Source organism: Heterodontus francisci, chromosome 45, assembly GCF_036365525.1.
Source record: "Heterodontus francisci isolate sHetFra1 chromosome 45, sHetFra1.hap1, whole genome shotgun sequence".
NCBI lineage: Eukaryota > Metazoa > Chordata > Chondrichthyes > Heterodontiformes > Heterodontidae > Heterodontus > Heterodontus francisci.
In genome coordinates this window covers 15,592,941-15,615,843 of record NC_090415.1, presented here as the reverse complement: position 1 = coordinate 15,615,843, position 22,903 = coordinate 15,592,941, and the positions used below count along the sequence as shown (strand labels likewise).

Sequence of the window (22,903 nt, the reverse complement as noted above, 5' to 3'; positions counted from 1 at the left end):
TTTGAACTCTGGGGCAGACCGAACAGTTCTCTGCAGTTTTATTCTATGATTGAAGGCGCTTCATTTACAATTTTACGTTAGAGCCTCTTTAAAAATAAGTATTTTGGATAGATGCTGACAGATTTACTGCGAAAGCTTACCTACCCATTTTGGCCTATTCCAGAGGCTATAATCTTCAGCAGAAAGTCTGTCAGCAACCTAGGCCCAGCTGATAGCTTACACGACACTAGGGCAACAGATCCATAGGTTTGAGCCCTAATCTGACGGGTACCTTTGCCAATACTGTCTCGCTGTGCACTGCCTGATGTGCCATCTTTTGAATTAGACATGCAATCCAAGTCCATTCTTCACTCAAGAAAAAGAAACCAAAACCAGCACCGGAAGAAGAACAATCATTAAAGCGAGCATAACGGAAACAAGTTACCTCATCAAAAGTATAGCCATGTGTGGGACACTTTTCTGTGAAAATTGGCTACCACGTATTAGAAATTGTAGCCACGAGGGGTATACCAAATCTGTGGAAATTACTGGAGGTGATTGATGCTATATAAATGCAGATCCTTTATTTGTTTTTCATACGTTCTGTAATTATAAGTTTTAAAATTCACCTACCGATGGTGAATACATCCACAGATTGACTCTTCTTCCAATTGTTCAACTGCACTCCACACTGGTAAGACCCACCACTGCCTCCGTCCACAAATATTTTGTAATGAAAACTTGAACAGCCACTGAACTTGATGCCATCTTTAAACCAATAAAAGCATTTAATTCTGGCACTGTATCGACACTGCAGTTCTAATATCTCTCCTTCTTTTACAGCTGCATTGCTCGTATAAATAACTGGAAACTCCAGATGTTGAGCTGCAAAAAGCCAATAAAATGAATTTATAATCAACAATATTGGAACTTCTAAGGTTCGCACTTTGCACTGTCGTGAACTCAATGGACATTTCTACTCAGTGCCCAAACCAGCCCATACCTATCCGGTACCTATTGTTCGAAAATTCAGCAAAACAAGAGATTATAAATTGGGGAAACCGGGTGATAATGGTCTCGAAATGGTATCGGTGAATACTGACATTGCCCCCACTTCTGATATTAGAAGGACCGATGTCTGGGCGGCACAGATCACTTCCCATATATGGATTCATGAGACATTAACTATACTATTTCCTTTAATCTTAGCTGTGCTTCCTTATTTACTCTGTCAAAATCCTTTATTATTTTGAAAATGTATAACAGCTATCACCTTTAACGTCATTCCTTCAGTTTATTTAATGTTTCTTTGTAACAGAAAACCCGTATCCTCGGTTCAATTTGTCACATTTCTTCTGCAGCATAATGCATTAAATTGCATGTGCAATTCGTCTGTCCATTTCGCTAGCCTTTCTATTTCTGCCCGAAATCTGTTTCCATCTTCCTCGTTGTTTCTTGGAATTCCACGTTTTTGGATCACTGCAAAGTTTGAAATTATCTCTGGCACACCTAAGTCCAAGTAGTTAAGAATGATCAAACAGAGTAGTGATCCGAACACCTAACTGATGAAGCAGCACTTAGCAAGGCCCTCCATTCAGAAAAAAAATTCCAAACTACTTCTTTTTCTGTCTAAGACAAATTCGCATCAACGCTGCCACTGCGAATTAATCACTTCACTTCACCCTACTGACTCCATCGTTTTCGCATCACAGTGCCACTGACTTGAGCTATGGACCCTTCCTAGTATCTCCTATCTATTTCGTGTTTCTGATTTACTATCAAGCTTTTGAAAGTATCGATTTGCATTTAAACAAACTGATGTAATTTGAGTTTTTCCTTTGTCCATTCGTGTGCGCATTTTGGCTGGTACACCTGATCAGCACCCATCAGTTTAATTACGCCAGTTCCTTTTTAAAACTTCTGTTTTATCCATTCTGGGCCTCTAACTTCTACCATATTCCCTTCGTATAAATCCCAGATAAGGCTATGACTAACCAATTATTTTGTCTCTGTCCATCCATCTACCCCTTACATGCACTAACACAAGCACTCTCTGTTTCGCCCTGGAGAAGAAAAAAATACTATCTCTCAATTCTTATAATATAGAACATTCCATTTCCAAAAAAATATTGCTATTTCTCTCCGTTCACCACAAAATTTCTGCAGTGAGCAAAGTGCACACCTTTGACCCCCTGGCACCCAATACAAAAAAAAACAACTCGGGACGCAGACTTTCATGGATGCAGCAGCCAACCAAGTTAACAATTTACCACCAGATCCGTCTGGGCCACAAAAAAAAAACAGGGTACTGCTCTCGTTTGCGATTTATATTTATTATTCTCGGATTATCCTCGAATGCACAAGGAAGCCCCAGCCTCTTTGTGCTACTGCAAACGGCCCTCTTAAACCTTTGTCCTCTGTCTCTTCGATTTTCACCTCCAACATTAAGTGCAAGGGGCTCATGGACGTACCTGGCATTAAGATCGATACCATCCAAACAGCAGCCTCTGCCACGTCCCTCCATTTCACTTGCCCACCCAGATAACATTCCTCTAAGGATTCCCCATGCCATCCCTTTGTACGTGGCTTTTTCTCTGCTCTCTCCCTCATGGCCTCTCGAATCTTATCCTGTCCATGTGATCCACCTCCTGCTCCCTCAACCGTATTCCAACTAAAATGCTGACAACCCAGATGTAGCTCCTGGTCCCCAAATTAGCTGACATTGTTCATAATTTTCTTTCTTCAGGTGCTACCTCTCTCTCCTAACAATCGAGTTGCAGCACCCCACTCCTCAAAAAGCCAATCCTTGGCCCCTCTGTCCTTGCATCGACTGTCCAATTTCCAAACTCCATTCGCTGTTCAAGTCCTTGAACGTGTTGTCACCTCCAAATACGTGTCCATCATTATTGGATCTTCATGTTAGAATCACTCCCATCAGGTTTCTGCCCATGCCACAGATCGCTAAACTACCCCGCCTACTCCTTCTTGACCTCTCTGCGGATTTTCACATGTTTGACCCCCATCATCCTCCTTCAAAGCCTCTCCATTGTCCAACAACTGATGGCACTGACCTCGTCTTGTTTCATTCTTATTAATCACATCATAGCCAGATTATAACCTGCAATGGCTTCTATTCCTGCAAATACACCATTATACCTGCTGGTCTCCAAGGATCTATCGTTGTCCCCCTGCAATTTCTGGTCTACATGCTGCCCCTCAAGCACATAATCTGGAAGCAGGGCATTAGTTTTAACACACATGCTCACGACTCGCAGTGCTGTCTCATCACCACCACGCTCGACTCCTCCACTTTGGCGAAACTATCAAGTTGCTTAACCGGAACTGAATTTGTATGAGTGGAAATGTCTTCCAATTAAATTTTGGGAAGTCTAAAGCAATTCGTTTTGGCTCTTGTTACAATCTCTATTCCTTCAGTACCAGCCCCATCTTTCACCCTGGCAACTGTCTGAGCCGAAACGAGGCATTTGTAAACTCGCTGATATATTTGACTCTGAGATCAGCTTTTGACCGTACATACAGCATCATAAAGAATATTTCCATCTCTGGAGCCTCGCCCTACTCTGTCTCCACCTCAGGTCATCTGCTATTGAAATCCTCGTCTATGTCTTTGTTACATCAAAACATGACTGTTAAAATGCACTCTTCACTGGACTCTCACATTCTACCCTCTGTAAATTAGAGACTTCCAAAGGTCTCCTGCCTGTGACTTAATTCCCATGCATCCATTGCTCTGTGCTTGCTGTGCTACATTGACTCCTGGTTAAGCAATGCCTCGATTTTCAAATTCTCATCGCTCTTTTCAAAACCCATGGCCACATTGCAGTAATCTTCTCCAGTCCCATAACCCATTCACCTCATTCTGCCTCTTCAGCATCCTCGAATTTAACTGTGGTCCCAATTTCCAGAATGCCCTCCCTAACGCTGTCCACCGCTGTGCCTCTCTTTCCTCCTTTCAGATGCATCTTAAAACGTATTTTAACCAAACTTTTGGCCATCTGCCTACTTTCATTTCGCCTTATGACTTTCGGTTATAACTTCGCAATATATCGCTCCTGTGAAGTGTATTGGGACATTTTGTTTCTTTAAAGGCGACACATAAAGATAGCTTCTTGTATTTGTTCTGCAAACAACGTTTGAAATTCTATATATGCAACATAAACTACACTAATTGATCACTCCCTGTGTTATTTCTTCAATGAAATGTCTCTCTATCCATTCGTCTATATATTTGTTTTCACTTATGATTTATCTTTCCTGCTCGCAAATATTCTGAGTTTAAAATAACTTTGTCTTTTAAATATAATGGTGGAACGTAAACTTGGTCTTAGCACTTGGTATCGGATTGTCCGGCCATTGTAGAAACTCCCCGATTTATATTCCCACTGAAATCAATGAGGATGAAAATCAACCATTTCTATTATAGGTGGAGAATCCATAACATCAGTATTTGCGCTCGAGCAGCCAGCTGAAAAGTAATCGACTGTTTGATCGCTCCTTTGTTATAAGTATAAACTGGAAGTATTCACTCGACAAATTGAATTATTATCAATAATGAAAAATATTCTCATCATACCTTGTGTGGTCCCATGAAGAGCAATTTGCACTGCAACACAAAATAATGTACGTCATTAACTATGAACATCTTCATATGTCTGCTAAACAGTAAGGCTACTAAATTGAAGAAATATCCTCAATAAATTCCAAGAGTTTTTCAAACATGTTTTCCCTTTCAGAAATCCATGTTGACTCTGTCCAGTGATATCAGTGTTTTCTAAATGTCTACTGTTCACATCCTTTATAATATATTCTCACATTTGCAATGCTTCTGACGTCAGACTAAGAGATCTGTGGTTCTCAGTTTCTCCTTCACTTTTTTTTAAAATAATATGAACAAAGAACAAAGAACAGTACAGCACAGGAACAGGCCATTCGGCCCACCAAGCCTCCGCCGATCTTGATGCCTGCCTAAACTAAAACCTTCTGCACCTCCGAGGACCGTATCTCTCTATTCCCATCCTATTCATGTATTTGTCAAGATGCCTCTTAAACGTCGCTATTGTACTTGCTTCCAGCACCTCCCCCAGCAGCAAGTTCCAGGCACTCACCACCCTCTGTGTAAAGAACTTGCCTCGCACATCCCCTCTAAACTTTGCCCCTCGCACCTTAAACCTATGTCCCACAGTAACTGACTGTTCCACCCTGGGAAAAAGCTTCTGACTATCCACTCTGTCCATGCCGCTTATAACTTTGTAAACCTCTATCATGTCGCCCCTCCACCTCCGTCGTTCCAGTGAAAACAATCCGAGTTTATCCAACTTCTCCTCATGGCTAATGCCCTCCAGACCAGGCAACATCCTGGTAAACCTCTTCTGTACCCTCTCCAAAGCCTCCACGTCCTTCTGGTAGCGTGGCGACCAGAATTGCACGCAATATTCTAAGTGTGGCCTAACTAAAGTTCTGTACAGCTGCAGCATGACTTACCAATTTTTATACTCTATGCCCCGACCGATGAAGGCAAGCATGCCGTATGCCTTCTTGACTACCTTATCCATCTGCGTTGCCACTATCAGTGACCTGTGGACCTGTACGCCCAGATCTCTCTGCCTGTCAATACTCCTAAGGGTTCTGCCATTTACTGTATACCTCCCACCTGCATTAGACCTTCTAAAATGCATTACCTCACATTTGTCCGGATTAAACTCCATCTGCCATTTCTCCGCCCACGTCTCCAACTGATCTGTATCCTGCTGTATCCTCTGACAATCCTCAACACTATCCGCAACTCCACCAACCTTTGTGGCATCCGAAAACTTACTAATCAGACCAGCTACATTTTCCTCCAAATCATTTATATGTACTACAAACAGCAAAGGTCCCAGCACTGATCCCTGCAGAACACCACTAGTTACACCCCTCCATTCAGAAAAGCACCCTTCCACTGCTACCCTCTGTCTTCTATGACCGAGCCAGTTCTGTATCCATCTTGCCAGGTCACCTCTACTCCCGTGTGACTTTACCTTTTGTACCAGTCTGCCATGAGGGACTTTGTCAACGGCTTTACTGAAGTCCATATAGATAACATCCACTGCCCCTCCTTCATCAATCATCTTTGTCACTTCCTCAAAAAACTCAATCAAATTAGTGAGACATGACCTCCCCTTTATAAAGCCATGCTGTCTCTCGCTAATAAGTTCGCTTGTTTCCAAATGGGAGTAAATCCTGTCCCGAAGAATCCTCTCTCATAGTTTCCCGACCACTGACGTAAGGCTCACCGGCCTATACTTTCCTGGATTATCCTTGCTACCCTTCTTAAACAAAGGAACAACATTGGCAATTCCCCAGTCCTCTGGGACCTCACCTGTTGCCAATGAGGATGCAAAGATTTCTGTCAAGGCACCAGCAATTTCTTCCCTTGCCTCCCTCAGTATTCTGGGTTGATCCCATCAGGCCCTGGGGTGTTATCTACCTTAATGCTTTGCAAGACAACCAGCACCTCCTCCTTTTTGATAATGACATGACTGATATTATCTACACTCCCTTCCCAAGGCTCATCATCCACTAAGTCCTTCACTTTGGTAAATACTGATGCAAAGTACTCATTTAGTACCTCGCCCATTTCCTCTGGCTCCACACGTAGGTTCCCTTCTCTGTCCTTGAGTAGGCCAACCCTTTCTCTAGTTACCCTCTTGCTCTTTATATACGTATAAAAAGCCTTGGGATTTTCCTTAATCTTGTTTGCCAATGTCTTTTCGTGACCCCTTTTAGCCCTCCTGACTCCTTGCTTAAGTTCCTTCCTACTGTCTTTATAATTCTCGAGGTATTTGTCTGTTCCTAGCCTTCCAGCCCTTATGAATACTTTCTTTTTCTTTTTGACTAGATTACATTTGCTGCTTTTCAGACAGCAAGAACATTTCCAAAATTATTAAATTTACGTTCAGAAGTTTCTTAAATGACTATATACAAATTTGCAGCAACATTATAATGATACAATTGTCAGGATTTCCATTTAGCCCTTGAACGCTCTTTAGGAATCGGCGAGAGGGAGGAGAAAACATTTTCTCGTGCCTCAGATCACAGGCAACACACTGCTAATGCACGTTGCTGCAAAGATATTGAAGCAAGAATCGCAATCGGGTCAATGATCAATGCGGAGACATTTGTATTTGATTTGTTAACAAACAGTTCATGTACATTTTGCAGAGGGTGATTGTTTCAGTTATTTAAACTGGTTAATGCTTTCCTCAAACTGTGTTCGATGCGCTGGGCATCAGAAGAAACACAAGGGTCAGCATATCATCAATAATTTCCTCTTTAAGACTATTTAAAGCCATTTAACGTCTGCTGCAGTCAGTTGTGGAATAAGTGAGGTTAACCAGTCTCCATAACTATTTTTATTCAGTAAAATAGATGGGATTCTGGTCAAAGCGTTGGTCATACATGAAATTTGCAAATCCCGTGTCTGTTCCTCCTTTCTGCATCTTAACAAGACAACAGAACATTGACATCAGGCTGTTCGAGAAAGGCAACCTTAACGTCATATGACTAAAATCATTAAGTTTCTTTAATTGTGGTGCATGTTAGGAAACTTAATACTGTAAATCCACCACCATGAATTCCACTGTCTCAACTTGTATAAGCCAACATTTTCCATCGAGTTAAATCATATTTATCGTTTGATCTTCAATTGTTTCCATGACAAGGAGCAGCAGCAGTTTCTGGAACTGGCATTAAGTGAGAAATCGTGTGGCGCTAGCACATGACTGCATATTTTCTCTCTGACATTCGAAAATTAACAAAATCTAATTATACTGCCTGTGAAAGGGTGTGTTAACGAAAACACAGCTCTTTTTCTCGCTCGGTCACATACTCTCGCCATCTCTTTATCTGTCACTCTAAAAAAACTAGCAGCTCAGATCTCTTTTTCTTATCCTATCCGTGTTATTTTTGTCACTATGTTGCTCTCTGATCCACTTTCTGCCTTTCTCTCTGTCTCACACCATTGCTCTGTCATCTGTGTCTATCACCAGCTTCATCCCATTGAATCGCTCTCATGTTTTTATATTCCTCTTTCGCTATCTGCCTTTCTCTCTCTCTTTCTCTGTTTAGCTGGTGTATCTTTTTAACGAGACTCTACCTATGTGTGAGCTTCTCACTGCTTCTCTCTGACTGTGCAGCAGATTTTTAAGAACAAGTGTACCTGTGTCACGCTTCATAATAAACCATGGATAAAGACATTATCAACATCTACCTAAAGAAACCACCACCCGTAAAGCTCACCACGGTTATTAGCAGAAGTTAATAAGCGTCTAACAACTCAAACACCACACCTGACATGTAGTACATAAAAATGCTTATCTATTTGGTAAACACAAACGGAACAATATATTTTATAGCATGTTCTATCGATGTCGCTAAGGAATAATTATGTTGCAGTTACGAAGCGCCAGGATTCAGCCTTCAGTACTAAAGTGGTAGCCTCTTCGATGAATGAAAAAACAATCTGCTCCCCTGATCGTTCAAATTTAGATTTAGTGTTATTGCAAAACACAATTCACACGGAAACATAAAAATACGATTTCAAAGCAATTTAACTGAATAAAATTTAATTGCACTTTATTTAGTCTGAGCTTCATATTGCTGTCAATATCAATTGATTGCGATACACCATATTAAAGGATTTACGTTTTTACTTCGATTACACTTTCCTGGTGAATAAAGCAGATTTTGAAATGCATTGCAAATATTTGACATCCACTTACAGAAGATCTGAAGGAGACAGAGGCATTTCATTTCGCAAAGGGGGAGTCCAAACAGGAGTATAGCTCTCTCTGTCGAGATGGGTGCTTCGGATCAGTCGCTTCCTGTTCTATTTACCTGCAAAGTGCAAGCATGAAATCATACATTGCAGAAAGAGGACATTCGACCCATTGTGCCTTATCTGACACTATCGGTCCTTTGAAAGAACTGGCCAATTGCTTTCACTCCAGTACCTTTACCCCGCAGAATTGTATCTTGTCATGTGCAGTCAACTTCACCACAAAGACCGAAATAGCCAATTTATATATAAATTGAAGATTACAATTTTCTTTCCTTCAATGAAGAATCGGTTTCATCAGATTTGGGTGAACATTTGCACTGAGCACCAGAACAAATCGTTTCTGTCAAACATGCAACAAACTCTTCTTAAGCACATTGGTCAGCTTCACATTCTCGTTCGCTACAGCTGTTACAGCTCAAATTCAGTACCTATGGTACTAATGCTTCAATATGAACCACATGTACTCGCAACTCCTGAAACACCACTTATGTGGATTGAGGAGACAATGGCTGCAGAGGGTTCCATGACACGCAGCCATCGGGCGACTGCACATGAAGATCACTGTGACTGGTGAAAGCTTTTGCAAAGTGAGCAAATTCCTCTGTACGCAATGAGCTTGTCCACCCACATGCTAAAAATGAACTTAGCCCTGTCAGCAATTAAAGAATTCTTATCAGAAGCGAACAGGCGTCGTTCGGGTCAGAAAAGTCTCTTATGATTGGCTCTATCCGTAGCTTATACTGTTGACATAGAGGCAGATGCTATCTGCAGCCCCAGGGCTTCATCATTTTTTTTCTTTTACAAGCGACAAAAGTGGTGACCTCTGTGCACATGTCCTGTCACAATGGTAGAAATGGAACAATGCTGAAGGGCTGTAACCGATGGGCATATTGACCACTGAACGTTATTTCCTCAAGCAAATTGGTGATTAGATTATTAATTCTGATGCAGGCATATTAATGGTCACCTAAAGTGATTACAAATGGCGGCGGTAGCAGTTGCAATATCGAACCTTGGTTCGGGCTGAAGTGGCTGACGTCTGCTTCGGAATTACGCTAACAGCGGCGTTCAATTCAGTGATAGAAAATGTGATGAATCAAGAGAGTGTATTATGCATGACAGTTGAATTCTTCAAGCGAAAACTAGGCCAATTACAATATATTTAGCGGGGAGCTGAAGAGAAATTTAGGACTGTTAAAAAAAGAATATGAGCATAGATGAGAGTCAATATAAAATGGAACCCAAAATTATTCTACCGCCATGTAAATAGTTAGAAGTTAGTAAATGGGGCATATTAGGAACAAATGGATAATAAATTCTTCGGGGCACAGGACTAGGATATTATACTTAATGAGTACTTTGTATTGTATTTGCTAAGGAAGAGAATTCTGACAAAATATCGATAGAAGCAGACAGGGTAGCGGCAATGTATCGGGTAAAAATTGAGAGGAATTTGAATGGGCCCTTTTTAGCAAATAAACTTACAGAAGTAAGGGCATCGCAAGGTGCGTGGGACTGAGTGAGCTGCTCCGCGGAGAGCTGACATGGACTCAATGGGCCCAATGGCATGTTTTTGTGCCGTAAATGACTCTATGACATATTTAACATAATTCCATCAGCAATCTTTGGAAATATATCCTGTTTATGCAAGTACAGTTCATTAATACATCTCAATCAAAACAATGGTGCCTAACACAAAACGTGAGGGACAGCACTGTATCTTTCCCTCCAGTCTAGAAAGCAAACTCCATCGACCACGACTCCCCACTTTCTTTCCCTAAGCCGATGCAGTCTGCACGCTGCTATTTCAATTCCTTGTTGCTGATAAGATTATCTTGCTACGTTATCAGTCAAAGAACAAAGAGCAGTACAGCACAGGAACAGGCCATTCGGCCCTCCAAACTTGCGCCGATAAAACTGATTTCAATGATCAGCCTTAGTCATAGACATAGAGATACGGCACTGAAACAAGCCCTTTGGCCCACCGAGTCTGTGCTGAACAACAACCACCCATTTATACTAACCCTACAGTAATCCCATATTCCCTACCATTCTCCTACCACCTACCTACACTAGGGGCAATTTACAAACACTAGGGGCAATTTACAGTCATCTTTTGTAAATCCCCTTTACTTCATCGAATAGCTTAATCAAGCTAGAAAAGGCATGATTAACATTTAACAGTACCATATAGGCTATCATTTGTTCAACCATTGTTTTCCAAGTCTGAATTCATTCTGTCCGGGAATATTGTCTCTAACCTTGAACAATCACAGACATGAGATTTACTGGCCTGTAGTTGCCGGATTTATCCCTCTCACCATTTCTGACCAACTGTCAAAAATTTGCAATCCTCCAGTTCTCTGACACAAGCCAGAAAGTTAAAAGGGTTTACAGGCAAAACAGTGAATAGATTATTGATTCTGATGTAGGAATATTAATGGTGACCTAAGTGATTTCAAATTTCAGCGGTTGCAGTTGCAATACCAAGTTGGGTTCAGGTTTAGAAGGCTGACTTGTGTTTCAGAATTATGCCAACAGCGGGGGTTCAATTCAATGATAGAGATTAATATGGAACAAATAAAAAGAGGGTGTATGATGCATGTCAGGCCAATATTTCAAGCGAAAACCAAACCAATTGCAATATGTTTAGAGGGGAGCTGAAGACGAACTTAAGACTATCAAAAAGAGAATTTGAGAATAGATGACAGTCAACAGAAAATGGAACGCAAAATTCATCTACCGGCATCTACTGACCTGAAACTTTAACTCTGCTTCTCTCTCCACAAATGCTGTCAGACCTGCTGAGTATTTCCAGCATCTCTTGTTTTTATTTCAGAGTTCCAGCATAGGTGACAGTCAACATAAAATGGATCCCAAAATTCATCCACCAGCATGTAAATAGTTAGAGGTTAGTGAATGGTAAAGTGGAGCGTATTACGGACAAAGGCGATAAGATATTCTTCGTTGTACAGGGCAAGGTTATTATACTTAATGAGTACTTTATACTAGTGTTTGCTAAGGAAGAGGATTCTGACAAAATGGTGGTAGAAGCGGACGGAGTAGAGGCAATGTATAGGGTAAAATTTTAGAGGAATTTGGATGGGCAATCGAAGGAAATAAACTTGCAAGGGTATGGGAATTAGGCGGGGCGTGAGGCTGACTGAGTTGCTCCGTGGAGAGCGGGCATGAACTCGATGGGCCCAATGGCATGCCTCTGAGACGTAAATGACTCTGTGACATAATTTACAACATATCCATCTGCAAACTTTGGAATTATTTTCTGTATATTCAAGTACAGTTCATTGATGCATCTCAAGAAAAAAAACAATGGTCGCTGCAACAAAGCTTGAGGGATAGCGCTATATCTTTCCTTCCAGTCTAGAAAGAAAACTCAATCTACCACGACTCCCTGCTTTCTTTCCCTTTGGCGAATTTCTCTGCATGATGCCACTTCATTTCCATGGGATCACACGCTGTTGATAAGATTATCATGGAACATTATCAGTCATGTTTTGTAAATCCCCTCAACTTCATTGAATAGCTCAAACAAGCTAGATAAAAGACGATTAACCTTTAATGGTGCCATATAGGCTATGATTTGTTCAGCCATTGTTTTCCAAGTCTGACTTCATTCAGCTCTGGAATATTGTCTCTAACCTTTACCCATCACAATCATGTGGTTGACTGGGATGTAGTTGCCAGATTTACCCCTCTCGCATTTTCTGACCAACGGTGTTAAATTTGTAATCCTCCAGTTCTCTGGCACCAGCCTGAAATTTAAGAGGGTTTAGAGGATTGTGGCCAGAGCATCAGGAATGTGCACGTTTACACCCTTCAGTAAACTGGGATATATCTCAACCAGAGACGGTGACGTTTCTACTTTGAATTATTTCTCAAGGACCAACTGGTTATTTATTTATTTTAATATACCTAATGTCGCTACTGCTGCCTGTTTTGCTGTTAAATTGGCAGCACTGTCTCCTCCACTGAAGATGGATACAATGTACTGATATAATATCTCTACCATTTGCCTCTACCATATGAGAGCTACTCCTTGTTAGCAGCTAATCTGTTCCACGCTTCCCTTGTTTCACCTTCAAGTATCGCATCATTGATGAAAGACTGTTGAGTTCACAAATATGACTTTATCAACGTGTTTAATATTTTTAATGGATTTGATAAGGCAGCTACAGAGAATCGAGTTCCTCTGTGTGAAATTAACAATGAGCGGATGTCATCTTAAAATTGGCACCAAGAAATTCTGGAGATAAATCAGCAAACAACTTTCCCTTCCATGTTAGCAAAACTCTATAATTATTTCCCCAAAATGCTGCAAATGTTTTATGGAAAATAGAGGATTTCAAGACTAAGTTTGACAGAATTTCCAATGGCAAGATTATCTTTCGAAAGGAAACTAAGCGGGGGAGGGATTTGGGGGGAGCGGAAGTAACACAGACCACCATCCAAATAAACTGCAGATCAGGCTCGGGTGCCTAAATGAGAAACTGCTCTTCATTCGTTTCTATTCTCGTCACAGCCAACATCAACTCAATTCATGCCTTGGTTTGTCACGCTTACCATTGTCGGTGAAAACAGTAGCTGCCCAAACAGTAGACCACATAAAGCGTCCTTCACACCGCAGTAAACAGGAAACGATACTAAAAGGGCAGTGCATCTTTGCTGCAAGCTTTGCAAATACATTTGCAAAAGATTACACGTTAGTTGAGTGGAAACGTATTTGTATCGAACTGTTCGATGACTAAAACATTGATTAACTGTCCAATTAAGCTTCTGCAGCGTGACTGTTCCAGGTACCTAATTGGTTCAGTCATGTCAACAATGTGGTATTTAAGTTATACTGCAAAATATTGGTTGAAATACTAACAACACTAGATTTTCTGTTGCAATTCGAGTAAACTGCGAATGAAACCTACAGTGAAGATGCACTGCTATAAGCTTCTATAAAGTTCGCTGTCAGATAATTCTTAAGCCATCGGTTTCGGCCACATTATTAATTAGTCATTAATTCAGTGACAGGCTGCAGTTGCAAATAATGTCATGTTATCACCTTACTTTATATTTTCTGATTGACACTAGAAAATAATGAAAAAGAAACTTATTGCAGTGACGGAGAGTTGTCCTAAACTCTATTGCTTCATCCCTCTGCGTTTTCTTCTCCCTTTAGTTCATTTTATTGTAACTCTCTCATTTTCTCTATTTCCCTGCTTTTTGTCACTAGCTGCTTGGCCGCTGCGGACGGTGGTCTAGTGGTAATGTCCCAGAACATTTAATCCAGCGGCCCAGGCCACTGACGTAGGGACAGAGGGTTAAATGCCACCACGGCAGCCTGTGGAATGTATATTCAATTGTTTCATAAAATCGGGAGTTGAAAGCTATCAACGATTGTCCTAAAACAACTGCTTCAATAATATTCTTTAGAGAAGGAAATCTGCCATCCTTACCTGGTCTGTTTGCTTGTGACTCTACACCCACACTGCTGCTTGCACTCTGAAATGGCCGAGCGAGCCTTTCAGTTCTTAAAGGCAATTTGTGATGGGCAGAACAAAATGGCCTTGCCAACAAGGCCCACTTTACTTCAAGGAATAATTGAAAATAAACAACTCTCGCTCTGACTTTTTCTCTGTCTTTCTGTATTTTTGTCTCCCTGTCTCCCTGAAGGTTTTCCAATTTCTAGCTCTCTCTGCACTTTCCTCACTCTCTCTTGCTCACCGTCTCTCCTTCTTTCACAGTTGCTCTTTCTGACTCAATATCTGTTCATCTGTCGAACGGTCTAACTCTCTCCTTCTCTCTGTCCATGTCAGCGTCCGCATCTGAGTCTGTCTATCTCTCGCTTTATATGCTACCGTGTCTATGCCTAGTTTGTTGGTCAATCTATGTCTATCTCTCTGCCTTTCCTTATTACGCCTTCCGGTTTTATCTCTCTGTCTCTGTTTGCTGTTGCATCCCGTTGATTCTGTTACTCCCTGTGCATATCTGCCTCTTTCCCCTGTAATTTGTTCTCTCATTCCCCCTCTCTAGTTACTGCCTCTGAATCAGTATTTTTTGCTTTCTCTCTCTCTTTTCTGCGTGCTTCTGAGTGTCTAACTTTAAATTATGGCAGGTGTCCAAGACGAACCATGCTTGTTCTACATGAAATGATGAGTAAAAGATTTATGCAAAGATTGGCATGGGGAAACAGAAAGAATAAACGCGAATTTCGCCATTGTTAGCAAAAAGCGGGAATGAAACGTATCATTGAGCCAATGCTGCAACCAGAAGTGCATACAAAAGTTAATTTAAATTAAGAAAACGACGAAAAATAAATTTTCGAAGCATTTGCGTTAAGCAAGACAAATGATTTGCACAAACAAAATTAAACTATGCAGTTTGGAAACAGTATTCAGTGTGTTAGATACTTCAATCAGAGAGAGTCTCATTGAAAGCAAAATGTGTTGTTTCCCTCACCAAGCGCACTGAATTCGAACATTGTACTAATTTCTGATTTAAACGGTAAGGTAGCTGTTACATTTCAAAACATTTGAATTGAATATCTGACATTATGGTGCAGTTGGTATCATTGCCGTGTCTTGACACCTCTTTTCCAGGCTTGTGCTTACAAATTGCGAGTAAAATTCGCATGACACAAGTGCCAGACAATGACCATCTCCAACGATAGAGAATCTAACCATCTTCCCTTGTCATTCAATGGCATTACAATCGCCGAATCCCCCACCATTTACATCTTGGGGCTTACCATTGACCAGAAGCTGTACTGGAGCTGAATCTGAACTTGTTTGCACTGGAGTGCTGACTTGGGTAGCATCAGAGTGTTAAAGTGGAAGTTTGGTGACTGAGGATAATTAAGGGTTAATTTTATCTTAAGTCCAGTCTGTCTTTTATTTAGCAGATTAATTTAGCAGTTGCTGTTTGGGTTGGGGAAGGTGAGTTTTAGACCAGCTTTAAACAGAGTTCCCCTCAGGCCCTGCTTGCAGCTGCACCTTGTTAATTACAGAATTGGCGTTAAACAGTTTTCAGGGGCTACATTCAGTCAGTATAAAAGTGAGCCATTTTGCAGTGCTGACATTGTTTGCACTGGAGTGCTGTCTTGGGTTGCATTAGATTGTTAAAGTGGAAGTTTGGTGACTGAGGATGTTCGGTGAGGAGGGAGGGAGGAGGTCCTTTCATTTTCTACCTGTCCTCAGAGTGAAGGGTATCGACAGTTTCCAAACAGCACAGCTGACTGGTGAGTTAGTCCTGCTAGGTAATTTTCAAAGTGAATTGAGTTGTAAGTCATTGTTTTAGCAAGACTTTGTTGTTTTTTTGAAAAATTATAATCTTCTAAAGTTTTAAATTTCAAGGGTTTAATCATTACAGGAGAGCTTGAAGCCGTTATTTGCTCCTCTTGCTGCATGTGGGAATCCGGGAACATTGTCAGTCCCCGAGACCAGCATGTGTGCAGAAACTGTGCCCAGCTGCAGCTCTTGGGAAGCTCGGTTTCAGAGTTGTAACGGCGGCTGGAAACACTGTGGAGCATCCGCGAGTCTGAGAGCATTGTGGATAGCATGTACAGAGAGGTGGTCACACCGCAGCTGGAGAGACTTGAGGAAGCAAGGGAATGGGTGACCACCAGGCAGTCCAAAGGAATAAGGCAGGTAGTTCAGAGTCCCCAGGGGTCCTGATTGCAAATCAGTATTCCATTTAGGAGGCTGATGAGGCTGGTTCCTCCAGGGAGTGCGGACAGAGCCAAGCTTCAGACACTGCAAGCAGCCTGCCTGCACAGGAAGGGGGAAAGAGAGGAAGTGCAATAGTAATAGGGGATTCTATAGTCAAGGGAACAGATAGGCGCTACTGTGGCCGTCAACGTGACTCCAGGATGGTGTGTTGCCTCCCTGGTGCCAGTGCCCGGGATGCCACTGAACGGCTGCAGGGCATCCTGAATGGGGAGGGTGATAAGGCAGACGTCATGGTACATGTTGGTACCAATGACATAGGTGTAAAGAGGGATGAGGTCTTGCATCAAGAATTCAGGGAGTTAGGCAGTAGACTAAAAAGCAGGGCCTCCCAGTTTGTAATCTCTGGATTACTCCCAGTGCCACGTGCTAGCGAGTATAGAAATAGGAGAATAGCACAGATGAATGCGTGGCTTAAGAGTTGGTGCAGGAAGGAGGGTTTCAGTTTCCGGGACCACTGGGACCATTTCTGGGGAAGGTGGGATTTGTACAAGCGGGACGGTCTACATCTGAACTAGAGGGGGACTAACATCCCTGCTGGCGGTTTTGCTAGTGTTGTTGGGAGGAATTTAAACTAATTTGGCAGGGGGAGGGGATGCAGACTCCGAACAGAATAGGGACACTGCTAAACACAGGAAAGCGAACAAGTCATAGGGAATACAGTGGAAGTAAGTTTCAAGTGAGTAAGAACAGGATGCAAGGCCTCTACTTTAATGCCTGGAGTATTGCAGATAAAACGGATGAGTTAAAGGCAATGATTGACACGTGGAATTGTGATAGAGTAGCCATCACAGGGACATGGTTGAGGGAGGGGCAGGATTGGCAGCTCAATACCCCGGGATATAGAATCTTCAGGCAAGACAGAGGAGGGGGTAACCGAGGAGGGGGCATTGCAATATTACTTAAGGAGTCAGTTACTGCAGTAAGGAGAGATTATTTTTTGGAGGGTGCATCAAATGAAGCTTTATGGGTAGAGTTTGGGAATAAAAAAGGGACAGCCAGATTGCTAGGTGTTTATTGTAGACCCCCTGATAGTCAGCGGGAAACTGAGGAGCAAATATTTGCGCAATTTGCAGAGGTGTGTAAAAGTAATAGGGTAATTAATTATATTAGGTGATTTCAACTTTTCCAACATTAATTGGGATTGTCATCGTGTTAAGGGCTTAAATGAAATAGAGTTCTTAAAATGTATACAGGAGAACTTTTTAGCTCAATATTCAGGGGATCCAACAAGGGAGGGTGCAGTGCTGGACCTAATTCTGGGGAATGAAGCCAGACAGGTGGTTGATGTGTGTTGGTGAGGGACCAATTTGGCGATAGCGACCACAACATGGTACAATTTAAGATTGTTATGGAGAAAGAAATAGACAGGTTGCAAAAAAAGTATTTGGATTGGGGGAGAGCGAACTTTAGTAAAATAAGGCAGGATCTGGCCAAGGTAGACTGGAAAGAGTTACTTATTGCGAAATCTACAGACGAGCAGTGGGCGGCACTCAAAAAGAAAATGGGGAGGGTGCAGGCCCAACATGTTCCCTCTAGGATAATAGGTAGGAGCAACAAGCCCAGAGAACCATGGATAACCAGAAACATTCAGGGTATGATGAGAAGGAAAAGAGAAGCTTTTGGCAAATACAAGGAGAACAAATCAATGGAAACATTAGTGGAGTACAGAAAGTGCAGGATGGAGCTTAAGAAAGCAATTAGGAGAGCAAAGAGGGGATATGAGAAAGCTCTGGCTGTTAAAAGTAAGGAAAATCCCAAGATGTTCTGTAAGTATATCAATGGGAAGAGGATAACCAGGGAAAGAATAGGCCCATTAGGGACCAAGGGGGAAATTTATGGGTGGAGTCAGAGGACATTGATAGGGTGTTGAAGGAATACTTCATATATGTCTTCATCCAAGAGAAAGAGAATGTAGATATGGAACTTAGAGAGAAAGACTGTGAGGTTCTTGAGCAAATTGTCATCGGGAGTGACAAGGTATTGGAGGTTTCGGAAGGCTTAAAAATAGACAGATCTCCAGGTCCGGACGATTTGTGTCCCAGGATGCTGTGGGAGGCGAGGGTGGAGGTTGCAGGGGCTCTGACCCTAATTTTTAATTCCTCTCTGGCCACGGGGGAGGTGCCAGAGGACTGGGGAACAGCTAATGTGGTCCCACTATTTAAGAAAGGATGTGGAGATAAGCCAGGGAACTACAGACCAGTGAGTCTCACGTCAGTGGTAGGGAAACTATTAGAGAAAATTCTGAAGGAATCTAACCACTTGGAGAGGCAAAATTTGATTAGCAATAGTCAGCATGGCTTTGCCAGAGGGAGATCATGCCGAACAAATCTGATTGAATTTTTTGAGCATGTGACCAGGTGTCTAGATGAGGGTAGTGCAGTTGATGTCGTTTACATGGATTTCAGCAAAGCCTTTGACAAGGTCCCACATGGGAGACTTATCAAGAAAGCAAATGCACATGGGATGCAAGGTAAATTGATAAGGTGGAATCAAAGTTGACTTCGCTGTATGGAGACAGAGAGTGATGACAGACAGCTGTTTCAGTGACTGGAAGCCATTGTCCAGTGGCGTACCACAGGGATCTGTGCTGGGTCCCCTATTGTTTGTCATTTATATAAACGACATAGATGATTATGTGGGGGGTAGGATCAGCAAGTTCGCGGATGACGCAAAGATTGGCTGAGTGGTTAACAGTGAGGTGGAGTGTCTTAGGTTACAGGAAGATATAGACAGGATGGTCAAATGGGCAGAAAAGTGGCAGATGGAATTTAACGCTGAAAAGTGTGAGGTGATACACTTTGGAAGGAGTAATGCGACATGGAAGTATTCAATGAATGGCCTGACACTGGGAAGTTCTGAGGAACAAAGGGACCTTGGCGTGTTTGTCCATGGAGCTCTGAAGGCAAAAGGGCAGGTTAATGGGATGGTGAAAAAGGCATATGGGACACTTGCCTTTAACAATCGAGGCCCAGATTAGAAAAGCAGGGAGGTCATGTTGGAGTTGTACAGAACTTTGGTAAGGCCACAGCTGGAGTACTGTGTGCAATTCTGGTCGCCACATTATAGGAAGGATGTGATTGCATTGGAGGGGGTGAATTGTCGATTCACCAGGATGTTGTCCGGGATGGAACATTTAAGCTATGAGGAGAGATTGGATAGTCCACCATGTGCCTCAGCCTGCAACGACAACTACTCTGTGTTGGCAGCTAATATGTTCTACGCTTCCTTTGATTTATCTTCAGGTCTCACACGTTTTTATGATAAACTGTTGAGTTCACAAATATGACTTAATCCATGTGTTTAACATTTTTTAATGGATCTGTTTAGTTAGCTACAGAGAATCGAGTTACTCTGTGTGTGGAATTAGCAATGAGTGAAAGTCATATTAAAATTGGAGCCAAGCAAGTCTGGAGAGAATTCAGCAAGTATCTTTCCACTTACACGCAAGCAAAATTCTGTACCTATCTTCCCAAAATGATACTAAAGTTCACGGACAATAGGGGACTTCAACTTAGATTGATAAATATTTCAAGGGTAAGATTGTGATGTGAAAGGGAAATATGCGGAGGAGGAGGGTGGAGGCAGAAATGGAGTGGAAAACAGACCACCCATGATCTAAATAAACTGCAGATCAGGCTCGAGTGGCTGAATGACATTTTTCTCTTCATTCGCTTCTATTCCCGTCTCAACCATCATCACCTTTACTCATGTCTGGTTTGTCAGGCTTACCATTGTCGGTGAAAACATAGCTGACCAAACAGCAGACCACACAAAACGTCCTTCACACCGCAGTCGACAGGAAATGACATTAAAAAGGCAGTGCATCTTTGCTGCAAGCGTTGCAAATACATTTGCAAAAGATTACACTGTAGGTGAGTGGAATTGTATTTGTATCTAACTGTTCGACGACCAAAACCTTGATTAACCATCCAATTAAGCTTCCGGTGCGTGACTGCTTCAAGTACTACATTAATGCAGTCATGTCAACAATGCGGTATTTAGGTTATATTGCAAAATATTAGTGGAAGCACTAACAACACACGATTTCCTGTTGCAATTCGAGCAAACTGCGAATGAAACTTAGAGTGAAGATGTACTGCTACAAATTTCTATAAAGTTCGCTGCCAGATAATTCTTAAGGTATAGGTTTAGGGTAAATTATAATATTGGAACTGTTTTCCCTTCGGCTTTTTTTAATTCACTGACAGGTAGCAGTTGGAAATAATATCATGCCAACACCTTACTTTATGCTTTCTGATTGACACTAGAAAATAACAAAACAAAAACTGACTGTAGTGAAGGCGAGTTGCCGTGAACACTGCTGCTTCATCCCTCTGTGTTTTTGTCTCCATTTAATTCATTTCATTGTCACTCTCTCGCTATCTCTGTCTCCCTGCTCTTTGTCACAAACTGTTTGGCATCTGCGGACAGTGGTCTAGTGGTAATGTCCCAGAACCTTTAATCTAGCAGCCCAGGCCACTGTCAAGGGACATCGGCTTAAATGCAGCTACGGCAGCCTGTGGAATGTAAATTCAATTGTTTCATAATATCGGGAGTTGAAAGCTATCAACAATTGTCCTTAAAAAAAAAACAACTGCTTCAATAATATCCTTTAATGAAGGAAATCTACCATCCATACCTGGTCTGTTTACATGTGACTCCCCACCCACAGTATTGTGGTCACTCTTACCTGCACTCTGAAATGGCTGAGCAAGTCTGTCAGTTGTTAACAGCAATTAGAGATGGGCAGAAAACTATTGGATTTGCCAACCAGGCACACTTTACATCAAGGAATAACTGAAATAAAAACTATCGCTCTGACTATTCCTCTGTCTTTCTGTATTTTTGTCTCCCTGAAGGTTTTCCTTTCTCTAGCTCTTTCTGCACCTTTCTCACTCTCTCTTGCTCACCGTCTCTCCCTCCCTCCCAGAAAGTTACTCTTTCTGACTCTATATCTGTTCATCTGTTGGAAGATCTCACTCTATCCTTCTCTATGTCCAGGTCAGCGTCCGCATTTGAGTCTGTATATCTCTCGCTTTATATGCCCCCGTGTCTATGCCTAGTTTGTTGGTTAATCTATGTCTATGTCTCTGCCATTCCTTATTACCCCTTCTGGTGTTATCACTCTGTCTCTGTTTGCTGTTGCATCCCGTTGATTCTGTTACTCCCTGTGCATATCTGCCTCTTTCCCCCTGTAATTTATTATCTCACTCCCTCTCTCTCTATTGTTCTTTCTCATTACTGCCTCTGACTCAGTATTTGTTGCTTTCTCTCTCTCTTTTCTGCATGCTTCTGAGTGTCTAACTTTAAATTATGGCAGGTTGCCAAGACGAACCGTGCTTGTTCTACATGAAATCACGAGTCAAAGATTTGGGCAAAGATTGGCATGGGGAAACAGAACGAATAAACGTGAATTTCGGCATCGTTAGCAAAAGTCGGGAATGAAACTTACCACCGAGCCAATGCTGCAATTAGAAGTGCATACAACCGTTAATTTATATTAAGAAAACTACAAAAAAATGAAATTTCGAAGCATTTTCTTTAAGCAAGACAAATGAATTGCACAAACAAAAATAAACTATGCAGTTTGGAAACAGTGCTCAGTGGGTTGGATCTTTCAGTCAGAGAGAGACTCATAGAAAGCAAAATATGTTGTTTCCTTCACCAAGCGCGCTTAGATCTAGCATTGTACTAAGTTCTGATTAAAACGGTAAGGTAGCTGTTACATTTCAAAACATTTGAATTGAATATCTGACATTATCGTGCAGTTGGTATCATTGCCGTGTCATGACGCCTCTTTTCCAGGCTTCTGCTGACAAATTGCAAGTAACATTCGCATACACAAGTGCCAGACAATGACCATCTCCAACGAGAGAGAATCTAACCATCTTCCCTTGACATTCAACGGCATTGAAATCGCCGAATCCAACACTATCAACATCTTAGGGCTTACCATTGACCAGAAGCTGAACTGGAGTAGTCATATAAGTACCGTCGCTACAGGAACAGATCGGAAAATGGAATTCCTGCGCTCATTAACTCACCTCCTAACTCCCCGAAGCTTGTCCACAATCTGCAAGGCACAAGCCAGGAGTGTGATGGAATACTCTCCACTTCCTTGGATGGGTGCTGCTGCAACAGTACTCAAGAATCTAGACACCATCCAGGATAAAGCAGCCCGCATGATTGGCACCCCGTCCACAGACATTCACTCCCTTTACCACCGACACACAGTGGCAGCAGTGGGTACCATCTTCAAGATGCACTGCAGCAACGGATCAAGTCGAGTCGGGAAGCACCTTCCAAACCGGTGACCTCTCCCATCTAGAAACATAAGGTCAGCAGATGC

General features: G+C 42.0%; 1 protein-coding gene across 2 annotated transcripts in view; it reads right to left on the bottom strand.

Annotated features, from left to right (window-relative positions):
- The window catches only part of LOC137356119 (Fc receptor-like protein 3), a 33,571-nt gene extending 24,228 nt beyond the window's left edge, over positions 1–9,343 (bottom strand). Inside the window, exons 1-4 of one of the 2 annotated variants that reach the window (XM_068021916.1) lie at positions 9,247–9,343; positions 8,760–8,874; positions 4,574–4,603; positions 613–864 (exon numbers count right to left, since the gene is read on the bottom strand). In XM_068021916.1, the coding sequence (XP_067878017.1) occupies positions 613–864; positions 4,574–4,603; positions 8,760–8,790 (313 nt within the window). In that variant the 5' untranslated portion in view covers positions 8,791–8,874; positions 9,247–9,343. The remainder of the gene's footprint in view (positions 1–612; positions 865–4,573; positions 4,604–8,759; positions 8,875–9,246) is intronic. The other variant, XM_068021917.1, reaches the window with a different exon arrangement.
- Positions 9,344–22,903: the final 13,560 nt, after the last annotated feature.